The sequence below is a fragment of the Mastomys coucha genome, unplaced genomic scaffold (assembly GCF_008632895.1).
Source record: "Mastomys coucha isolate ucsf_1 unplaced genomic scaffold, UCSF_Mcou_1 pScaffold18, whole genome shotgun sequence".
Classification (NCBI taxonomy): domain Eukaryota; kingdom Metazoa; phylum Chordata; class Mammalia; order Rodentia; family Muridae; genus Mastomys; species Mastomys coucha.
The window spans coordinates 5,449,026-5,461,080 of record NW_022196900.1 but is presented as its reverse complement, the minus strand read 5'-3'; the positions used below and the strand labels follow the sequence as shown (position 1 = coordinate 5,461,080).

At 49.3% G+C, this 12,055-nt stretch overlaps 1 protein-coding gene across 4 annotated transcripts in view; it reads left to right on the top strand.

The window, feature by feature from the left end:
* Pax5 (paired box 5) overlaps positions 1-8,553 on the top strand; it is a 187,608-nt gene extending 179,055 nt beyond the window's left edge. For all 4 annotated transcript variants that reach the window (XM_031377271.1, XM_031377268.1, XM_031377269.1 and 1 more), the window contains one exon: positions 3,268-8,553. In XM_031377271.1, the coding sequence (XP_031233131.1) occupies positions 3,268-3,344 (77 nt within the window). In that variant the 3' untranslated portion in view covers positions 3,345-8,553. The remainder of the gene's footprint in view (positions 1-3,267) is intronic.
* The last annotated feature ends 3,502 nt before the right edge of the window (positions 8,554-12,055 follow it).

Here is a 12,055-nt window from a genome sequence, read left to right as displayed (position 1 = left end):
GACCAGGCTGGCCTCGAACTCAGAAATCCACCTGTCTCTGCCTCCCAAGTGCTGGGCTTAAAGGCATGTGCCACCACCGCCCGGCTACAGCCCATTTCTTTAAGTTGCATCCTTCCCAACCAATGTCCAATGCAAGAGAGTCTAATGGGCAGCTCCCAGATAAAACACCGGAGCCCCAGCAGCAAGGGAAGCTGGAAAGATAAGTCACATGACACAGGAAAAGTGCCAGCATAAGAGGAATATTCATCATGTAGAGCAGCTCCAAACATGAGAAATACTTGAGTCTATAACCTGGCTTCACCAGGCCATCCACCAGCCTATACCTTAATTGGTTCCGGGGTGCAGTGAGGATGGTTACCATGGTAGCCTCTCACACAGGCACTGAACATGAAGCTCTTGAGGCTCTGAATCCTTAGGGATCCCGCTTGCATGTTGACGGAAGACACATGACTTACCTGACCACAGCTTTGCAAGTAGCTCCAGCCTGCTACCATTGTACCAGCCCTGCCACAGACTTCTCAGTGGTTTGGGCAAACAACTCCTACGGGTTCAGACAACAAAGACCCAGACTGATGATTTCTCTGATTTGGAGTGGAGGAGGCCAGGAATGTGGTGGCCTGTCCTGTGTGTCCTTAGGTTCTGGTGAGCCCCTGAAGACACATGTCCACAGAGCATTCCTCCCGCTCAGACCTTGCCTCGCACTGGCTCTCAGAGACCCCTGCTGCCCTGGCTCCTTTACCAACAGTCAGTCGACGTTGGCAGGGCCGTGCTCAGCACCCTATTCTGGTCCCCCCAGGCTGGGGAGGGGGCCCACAGAGGCAGGCAGAACTGGCAGGGCTGGCAACAGAAAAGCCAGCCTTGGTCAATTAGGATTAGAATAGGGGCGCCTGTGGCCGCTGTAAAGGGATTAGAGAGGGAACCAGCCCTGAGCCAGCCTGGAATGACTGTGTCAAGAGGTAAATTGATGATAATGTGAATTAGAGAGGAAAAATGACAGAAGGAAGGACAAGTTTATTCTAGACGAAGGTCTAATGGGCACGGAAGACAGAGTGCTTGGCGAGGTGATGTTTTCATTTTCTGTGGTAAATCAAACCCTCAGCCAAGGCCGCCACCCAGGCTGGCTAAGCCCTGAGGGGTGACCGTGAATGAAGCTGTGAGAGGGAGTTGGAAACCTCACCACAGGAGGCCTCTGGAGCCTTCCTGCCCCTTGTGGACCCTTCATGAGGGTGGCCCCTATGGTTTTCATATTCTTGTGCAATCCCCCCCCCCACACACACACCTGTAGTGAATAAGCCCTACCCCCAACCCATTGCTGTCCCATCCCACAGAGGAAAGAACAGAGGCTGACAGATGCCTCTGAGTCAGGGCTGGAGTGCAGAAGTAACCTTGAAGGCAGCAGGAGACACTCTCTGGGAATTCTTGGGTGTAAGTGCTTGCCTGGGCCTTCCAGAACTGCAAGGAGAGGAATCATGCTATCCCTGCCTGAGTCTGAGACAGGAGTGGATCAGAAAGTAGAGAGTAGAAAGGAGTCTAGATGCTAACTCAAGTGTGCTCCTATCCCACTGCTTATTAGACATGGGTTTGGCCAAGCATCCTCATCATAAAAGAGGAACAGTAATAGTTCCTACCTGCTAAAGTTAATGAATGTAATTAAGTCCTCAGAAGGTAGCTACCATAGTGACCTCACGTTTGCCCCCTTTTAAAGATAAAAGCAACTGAGTCCTGGAAATTAAAGTCACTTGCCTTTCACCAAGGTGTGGCTGGGCCTGTGAAGAACACACCTTTGCTCAGCCCCTGCTAGGGTATCTGGGAGAACCGTCGTGGCTGCTTTGGAGTTGAGTGACACTTTAGAACAAATCCAAGCTGACTCCACTAGGAATTAAGCTCACCAGGCCCATCCCAACAAGACTGGCTGGTAGGAGCTGAACTTCAATCTGCTACAATGCGCCTACCCTCCAGTGTCAGCCTTGAACTGTGTTGAGGGGGATGAACCCCTCACCAAGGGCACACATCCTGGGGTCAGGGCCAGGCTTTGTGACCTGAACAGGTTTTTACTCTGCTGATCACCCATCTCCTTACTGTGGAAGATTTGAAGCTCTAACCTCTGTGGTTCTGAGAATCCAGCCAGGTCCCCAATTCCCACCTACCGCCAGTTCTCCAAATCCCTGGGAAAGAGTTCTAGTATAGAAGGAACTCCTGGTAGCTACTGCAGATTTGTGCCTAAAAGGCAGAAACAGTCCAGAGGCATGAGAGGAACCCAGGGACCACTCTGTCCTGAGGTCACAGGAAGAGCCGTTGTCCCCCACACAGCCACCCACCACTGTTCCATGTCCATGCCCCAGCCCAGAACAATCCCACTTTCTGTCAGTGGTCACCAGAGCTTTACTGAAAGCCCTGCTTTCCAAAGTACAGATTCCCTTTAATTTTTTTTTCCTAAGACGGGGTCTCATTCTGTAGGCTGGCCTCTAGCAATCTTCTTGCCTCAGGCTCCTAAGCCCTGGGTTATATATATATGAGCCAATATGTCTGGGTCAGATTCTCCTTAGCTGGAAACTGGGAGCAAATGGCGAGAAGGCCAGAGCCCAGCCCTGCCTGTTTAGGATTCTCTGCCCTGGGAGAGAAAGTAAGCTCATAGGAGAGGGTTCCCAGAGGAGGCAGGCAGGGCCCTGGGACTTGAAGGAGGCCTAGACAGGAAAGGGGGTGTGAGCACAGGCCAGGAACTCAGGAAGGAGTCCTGATCTGATAAATGGGGTCACTGGCCCTGCCCCAAAGATTTGAACGAAACAACCCCCATGTAAAGATGATGGTGTCAGGCATAAACTTTGGGCATATGTGGAGTATGGCTAGAGTAATGAGGTTAGCCCAAGGGGTTAGCCAAGGCTTGACTACAGAGTACTTATTAATCAGACAAAAACCTAAACACTCTTGCAGGTAAGGCCTCAGATGGCTTTCACAAGACCAGATATTGAATACTTTGGGCTCTGTGGTCCATAGGGGCAACTACTACTCAGTTTTTCTCAATGACATGGAAGCAGATAGAAGCCACACAGAAGGAGGGGGAGGCCATGTGTAACCAGCCAGGACAGAATCCTGTCTTCAGTCTGCATGTGTCTCTAGGTAGGCCTGATCAGACTTCAGGGGAAAGATCAGAATAGAGGTCTACAAGGGAGAGTGGGCAGTGCCTGAGAGGACAGAGGAGACAGAGGTGGGGAGACTGGTGGACAGGAAACCCCACATCTGACCTCAGTGCACTTTTGTATCTTCTAGGTTCCCCATACTATTACAGTGCTGCAGCCCGAGGAGCGGCCCCACCGGCCGCGGCGACCGCCTATGACCGTCACTGACCCTCAGAGCCATGTGGGCGCCAAGCACTTACAACACATATCATTGAGGGAGACAGCCTCCCAACCCCCAAGACAGACAGAGGGGCCCAGCAACTCCGTCTCCCACCCCCATCCCACAGTCGCCTGAAACATCCTTCCTCCCCACTTTGTCCTGCCTGGGATCCAGGTAGGGCTGTTGGACCTCTCCATCCTTGTCATTTCAAGAGTCACTTGATGAGCTTCTCCAAGTGGTGACAGGGTCTCCGCTGATCTGAAGACCACTGCAGCCAAGCCCAGCCTGCCAGCCCCCTTGACTGTCTGACCATCTCTGCGTTTCAGCCACAGCAGGCCTGGAAAGGAGAGCTAGCTTTTCCCACTTCACAGCACCCATGTAAATACCGTCTCGCTTCTCTGTGGACCCGAGGGTTCTGACAGAGCAGATTAGCCAACCTACAGTGCAACCCAGGACATCTTCCACTTGTGCACAGAGCATCCTACTGCCCCAGTGCCCTGTCAGGTATCTCAAAGCTGTCTTTGAAACTGGCAGTGCCTACCTTGAGGATGCCTGGCCTCTAGTTCACTCTACTTCTCTGCTGTCTAGAAGGCTCACTGGTGGTCATGGTGCAAGTCTCCTTTGAGGTTTTCCCCCAAGAGGAATACACTTCAGAGAGATGACCTGGCTTCTTGTGTCCATTTCCACAGAGCCATCGCAGTGTCAAGAGTCCTTTTCTTGATCAAGGGACTCCAAGAGAACTGTCTGGGACATCCTTCAGCTGCTGCTCTAAAGTAAGAGCTATCCAAGTGCTGAGTCATTGGAGCTCTGAATGGCTGTCTGGATCAAAAGATCATGTGACCCAGGCCACAGGAAGGTCTGAGGCCCCCCTGATCCTCCTGCCCCCCCTGGAATCACCAAACTGAATATGTTTTCTGAGGCATGTCCAGGCTCAGGTCACTTTGGACATCAGCCACAGACACTTCATCCAACAACAGTCCTTTGCGACCCCAACTACTGGATTCTGGGCAAGTCTGTCCTAGCCACAGAGACAATGTCTAACAGAAAGGACTTCTCCCTGCATTGAAGATCAGCAGATCCCGCAGGCGGCAGCCAGGACCAGAGCTTCCTCTCACACAGCCCTGCCCACCTTTGGAGAGTACAGTGTGTGGCTGGGCATGGAGGTGCTGGGGATGGTAGTGGGTGCCTGACACACACCATGCAGGTCAATCTGCTGCTACAGGAGATGGAGATGGAACTCGCTGTGGGAAAGGTAGAGGGATATGTGGGAGACAGAGGAAGGGCGAGGGAGGGACAAGCCAAGCAACAAGGAATTAGTGAGTGACTTGGGGGTGGGTTTATGTCTAGGGTGCCCAGTGACACAATTTCTTCATCTGGAGCCTCTATTCTCTGCACAGTCCCTCTTGCCAACTCCGAAGAGCAGAAAAGAACCCCAGTGTAAACTGAGGCTGAATTGTAATAATAATGGAGAACTTGACCGTTTCACATGTGACAGTGTCCCCGGGCCGGGGGTTGTGCTGTAGCTATACTGTGGGGCCTCAGACCCTTTACCTCTCTGAGGCTCTTCTTGGCTGACCTCAAGCTTAGTTCACGATTTTTCCTTCCTCCCAGAGAGCAGAGGTGGTGACTGACACCTAGGTCAGCCCTCACTTTTGAACAAGTAGGTGGGGTCTTGCTAATGTTCCAATCAAGTGTAAAACAAGAATGGGAAACAGGGGAGTCTTCAAAAAGACACAGTTGAGTCCCTGAGAGGAACTGAGGCCCAGCTTATGGAAGCCCAGAACCAGACAGGGAGACCAAACAGACCGCCTTCCCAGGTATTTTGTGCCTCAATGCCCCCAACAGAGAGTGGGGAAAAAGAATAGTGGAGGCTCTAAGCAGTGACTGGGCTGGGACTTGGGCCCCTGACTTGTATCATAGGATGATCTCTGTCACCTCTACCTTCCTATCTCTTGTTCCTGGGAGAGAAAGTGGCAGTGAAGACAGCAGGAGGTATGACTTGTGCCAGAACTCCAGACTAGGCTTCCAAACCAGTACGACTGCCAAGGTTCCCCGGTCCCCAGGCCAGAAGAGGCACATGAGCTCGAAGCAGGCTGGGGACCTGGGGAACTCGCTAGGCAAAAGAAAGTAGCTAGAGCTCCAGGCCACCTCCAGAAGCTGAGTGAGCTGCCTCCAGCCTCCACTTGTCAGCCAAGGTAGGAGAAGGCTGTGTCCTCATTCCTCTTCCCCGTTCCCACCCTCCCTCTCTTCTAGCGATGTTCACCCAGTGCTTCTTGCAGTTTCAACCTGTTGGAAAGAGGGCAGGCAGCCTCCTTGAACCAGCAGCTCAGTTCCTCACACCTTCCTCAGCCAAGCCCACCCTGCCTGCCCCACAGTGGCTCCCTCCCCAGCCACCTGATCTAGCCCCTGGAAGGAGCTCCATCTTCCCTCTCTCACCCAAGGAGCTGCTGGTCCTCAGATTGGAGACTGTATTTATTAGACAACCCGATGGTTCCTGGGATGCCAGGTAAAAGCACAAGAGCCCAGAGGCGCATGGCTGCTCAGGCACACACTGCTCTTGCCAGCTCTTGGGATGCAGGAGCACATGTGCGTTCTCAGGCTCGCACACCTGCACACTCGCACTCTCACACCACAGATGCACAATGCCAGAGAACAGAGTCGGGGGGCTTTAGCAGCTCCGAGCCAGGAGACCCAGGCATTCCTCCATGGGCCTTCACTTCTGTCGTCCTGTTTGAACTTTGTGAAAAAAGATATTTTCATCTTATTTGTCTAGCTCCAGCCTGAGAACTTGTGTTAGATAGCAAACCCACCAACCCTTTGCTAAGGCACCTTCTCAGAGACCGAGCCTTCCTAACCGGACGACACTGTATAGTGCTTTGTAATGCAAAGACCCTGATATTTGGGGCTCACTGTGAAGAGGATGAGTTGAATTCTCAGATCTCTGAGCCACACTCTGCCTGCAGAATTGAGCACCCAAGGACCACAGAACATACCGTTTGAAGACATTCACCCCCTGGGTCTTCCAGAAATTCCCAGACATGCAACAAGGAAAACAGAACCCAGAAACTGGACCAGTAACAGGAAGGGTCTAGGGACCGGTGGCCTTGCTGGTCCCATTAACACTGAAACTTTTAATCTTTACATAAATTCATGAAATCCTTAGTGTTTGGTTGGAGCCTTTCCCTGCTGTTCCCTGAGGCTCACAGGACAGTGTGTCTGTGCCCGTGCCACAGTCCCTAGCAAGGCCTAGACATGAACCTACTCTGGTGCTCAGAGTAGACGGCAACAGTTCCATGAGCCATCCCTCTCTCTCTTTTCTCCGCCCTTTTTACTTTGGAATAAACTGTGACAAGGTGTAAGAGAGCCTGGGCTAAAACCTTGGCTATCCATAGGCCAGAAAACAGACAGACAGACAGCTAATTCAAAGCCATGCCTGGGCAGGGTACAAAGCAGCAGTGTATGGTGTGGCCCCAGGTATCAAGAGTATAATTGGTCCATGGACTAGCACCTCAATAGTGAAAACTTTTAAAACACTCTGTTGGCTAAAAGAAAAGGCTGTCTATAGACTGACTCCACCCATCGTAGTCCTGTCAAAGCCTCCATCCCTCTTCTCTCTCTTTTATAAATACTTGGGGTAGATGGCAGTGAGTCAAGAGAGGTGTGAGCTGCTTGGACTCGGGAAATGGTAGTGGGTGAAACAACGGATGTCTCGGGTATGAAGGGAGCTGTTGGTTTTCTATGTATAGAGCCCCAGATGTGGCCACAGGGCATTGAAGGGTGAAATCCCTTTATGAGGAGTCAGGCTCCAGAGTGGCTGCCCTGCCTTTGGCAGCCTTAGCTCTTTGTAGGTGACATTTCAGCTAGAATTTAACTCCAAGCCATGGGGAGCAAATCTTAAAAACAAACCCAGCACTCCCAAACAAACACTAGGAGCAAGTGACGTCTGACACACAGTCTCTCGGGAGTCCCCTGCACAGGCCAGGCTAGGGTAGGTCAACCCCATAGGTCTCCGAGTTAGACCAGCTCCGTGGTGGTCCTGGCCTTGTCACTGTCTGGAGTCCAGGCACACACCAGTGCACCCAGGGAAAATTTATTCCTTCAGGGCTTTAGCCTCTAAGAGGTCCAAGGCACTTGCATTTCTTAAAAGGAAACAAAATACATGATTGGAGACTTGGACAGTCAGGCCATGACTCCTCGCCCGAAGTCTGCCCTGCCTCCCAGTGGCCCCTTCAGCCCCTTGGCCCTTGTTGTCCATAGACCTCAAGATCCCATTTTGCATATTCATGAGGGAGCCATAGAGTTGATCCACACTTCCCTGCTGTCAGCTCAGGCTGTTCCTGTAGTGGTGCTGGGTCCCCAAGGGCCAGTTGCAGAGCACACAGTGAGTCCCTTGCACAGGTGCTGTGCAAATGCATATCCATCGGCTGTACACTGAGCTGCGTGCTGGGAGCAGGCACCCATCTTTCTCTCTGTCTTTGGTAATTCCTCAGCACCAAGGCCCAGTTCCTGGATACCTCCAGGACCAAGAGAACTTATATCCGATCACTGCCATTCATGGGTTTCAATCCAGAGGTTCCTATTAGTACATCAGGTGACGCTGAGCACAGCCACCTGGTGATACCTCTGGAGCCTTTTGCCCACACCATAGATTCCTGAGCAACACCAAGCTGTTGTTTTTATTCTCACCGTGGAAATGGCCTAGCATCTTGGTGGCATCTTGATGGATCCGGCTCAGCCCAGGCAGCTTTTGAGCATGGAGCCTGAGAGGAAGGCAACATGAAGGATTAGGGACTTAGCAGCTCTGTGCCTCTCACTGACTCTAAGGCCTGATTTCAGGAGACCAGCCTGCAGTCTCCCATGCCCCACCTGGGTGCACTCACCTGCTAAGGCTGCCGTACATGGTCACTGAGTCCCCCAAACCACCATGCACATGGCACAAACCCCATCTTCTCCAAAAGCACCACTAAGAACATGTCATGGTAGGTTTTTGATTTATAAATGGTGCATTTCCCTTCAAGTGGAGCAGAAAGGAACTCATTTAATGACCCCCTCGTTTGCAAGCACGGATACATTTTAATGAAACTGTTTTATTGTATTTGAGGAAAAGGAGAGTTGAACATTCCAACCAATCAATAGCCAATTAATTGCTATAAATGTAAAAAGAAAATAAATCCCAAGTCTATTTTAAATATCTTGCAAGACTCAGAGCCTCAGAGGCAGGCCTTTCTCTCCATGCTGTGTGCACAGGTGCACGGAAAGGGGAGTGTACACACACATACACACTCCTACACTCACACACAGTCACATACTCATGCACACACTTATACACAGTCATACACACACTTAAACACACACACTTACACACTCGCACACTCTTAGACACAGTCACACTCACTCACACACACTTATACGCACATACAGTCACATACTCCCCCCCCCACACACACTATCACAAATACACACACTCACACACTCCAATACCAGGACATGAAACTCAGAAGAACTGCTGAGTCTGCCAATGCCAGCTTTTGCTGGCTTTCCTTGCCTTTAGTCCCAGAAGGTGAGCGGACCCAGCAGCAGCCCGTGCTGGGGCTCAGAAAGGGACAGAGCTGGCCCCCCAGTGCCAAGCCGCCACCACAGTGTGGGTGGTGGGCAATGGGGGCCCGATGTCGCCAGCATACTTCTCTGCCTGGCTGCAGGGTCACCCCCACTGTGGTCAGGGGGTGGAATTTGGACCAGAGTGTGGCCCTGGCTCCTGCTGGTCAATGCTGCCCTGGTTTGTCACCCTCTAGTGGCCTTCAGACATAGAGTATTTATAGAAATGCAGATTACATTCCAAGGGAACTTGGCCTGGAAGACACATGGGGTTTGCTCTTCATTCTTTTAGATGGTTAACCTTGTCCTAGGGACAGATCCTTCCAGCATCAAAAAAAAAAAAAAATACATATCTACTGATCTTCTGTATCCGCCAAAGTTTGTGATGCCTGCATAAACGCTTGTTAAAAAAAAAATACAGAAAAAAAAAACAACAAAAAATAAATAAAACCACACAATTGAATTGCCTTTGAAAATGGGAGACGATCTGTCTCCAACAGATTGAGAAACAAAAAGCTTCTTTAAAGTATGTGTGTTTTATATTCTTTTTTTTTTCTAGTAGAACTGACTTGAAACATTGGTGGCTTTTTTTTTCCTTAGTGATGTGTGTTGCTTTTGTGTGTGATAATATTTGAATGTAATTACAGCAGTGCCAATTTGCCAAAGATGTTGGACTATTTTTCTTTTGTTGGGAGAAGGGACGGGGCTGAGGGTGGGACTTGGGAGGGTCTGGGATGGGATACCGGTTTAATTTTTTTTTTAACTTTTTTTTCTTGTTGAATCTGGGATCTGTGGATTTATTTTAAGTTAAATGGTTGACTGCAACACCTTCATTTTAAATTAGATGGAGAAACATGCAATAAGACTGGCGTAGTTTCAATATCTGTGTCTTTTCATGAGTGACTGTTCCTTGTGAAGAATTGATTTTATGTAACCTTTATGTGAGATAATTATTTGTAAATATTTGCCATAATTTTATTGGTTCCTAAAATAAAAGTAATTTTTTAAGTTCAGAAAAAAGATTTGATCTTATCTGCTTTTACTAATTCATACACGGCCTTTGACAACCTGGACTAAGCTACCTGGGGTGGTGGACAACCTGATGGCTTTTGGTTAAATTGTTGTCAGAAATGAATTTAGACATCCATTTATAGGACTGCTCATGTGACAGAATGGGCCTCTGACTCTGAGGGGACTCCAGCTCAGTTAACTGGGTGAATAATGGCTTATACTCCCTACCACACAGACACACAGACACACACACAGACACACACACACACACAGACAGACATATATACACACAGTCACACTCATACACATACACATACCCAAACACTATGTCATCAGCATGGCACACACACAGAGAGACATATATACACTTACTTATACACTCACACACATACACACACTCAGCATGGCACACACAGATATATATATAGAGATATATAGATATATATACACACACACTCACACTCATACACTCACATACACACATTCACATACTATGTCACTCAGCATAGCACACACACACACACACATAGACATATATACACACACACACTCATACACACAGAGACATATACACACACACACACACACACTATGTCACTCAGCATGGCATACATATATACACACACTCACACTCATACACTCACACACACACACACACTCACACACTATGTTACTCAGCATGGCACACACACACAAACATATATACACACATACTCATACACTCACACACACATACACACACACACTATGTTACTCAGCATGGCACACACACACAAACATATATACACACACACTCACACACTCACACACACATACACACTCACTCACACACTATGTTACACAGCATGGCACACACACATAAACATATATACACACACACTCATACACTCACACACACATACACACACTCACACACTATGTCCCTCAACATGGCACACACACGTACACAGACATATATGCATATACTCATACACTCACACACATACACACACTCAGCATGGCACACACACACAGATATATATATATATATATACACACACACTCACACTCATACACTCACATACACAAGTTTACACACTATGTCACTCAGCATGGCGTACACACACACACACACAGACATATGTACACACACACACTCATACACACAGAGACATATATACACACTCACACACACACTCACACACACATACTACGTCACTCAGCATGGCATACATATATACACACACTCACACCCATACACTCACACACACACACACACACACACACTATGTTACTCAGCATGGCACACACACACAGACATATACACACACACTCATACACTCACACACACATACACACACTCATACACTATGTCCCTCAACATGGCACACACATGCACACAGACATATATGCACACACACATACACTCACACATACACATACGCACATTCACTATATTCACACTATGTCACTCAGCATGGGAACCCTCACTAAACTTTTTAAAATGTATTTACTTATTCACTTTACATCCGAATATCAGCCCCCTCTCCTCCCAGTACCTCTCATACAGATCCCCCCACTCCCTGCTCCCACTATCCTCTGAGAAGGGGGACCCTTCCCTGGTATTACTCACATCAAGTCACTGCAGTACTAGGTGCATCCACTCCGACTGAAGCCAGCCCAGGCAGCCTAGTTAGGGGAATGGGATCCACAGCCAACAGATTCAGGGACAGTCCCCATTCCAGTTGTTGAGAGACTCCCATGAAGACCAAGCTGCACATCTGCCACATATGTGCTGGGAGGCCTAGGTCCAGCCCATGTATGCTCTTTGGTTGGTGGTTCAGTCTCTGGGAGCCCCCAAGGGTCCAGGTTAGTTTACTCTGTTGGTCTTCCTGCGGAGTCTCTGTCCTCTTCAGGTCCCTCCGTCCTTCCCCCAGCTCTCCCTTAAGACTCCAGGAGCTCCATCTAATGTTTGGCTATGGGTATCTGCATTTGTCTGAGTCAGCTGCTGGGTGGAGTCTCTCAGTGGACAGTCATGCTAGGCTCTGTCTGCAAACATAACAGAACGTCATTAATAGTGTTAGAGGTTGGTTCTTGCCTATGAGATGCGTCTCAAGTTGGGCCAGTCATTGGT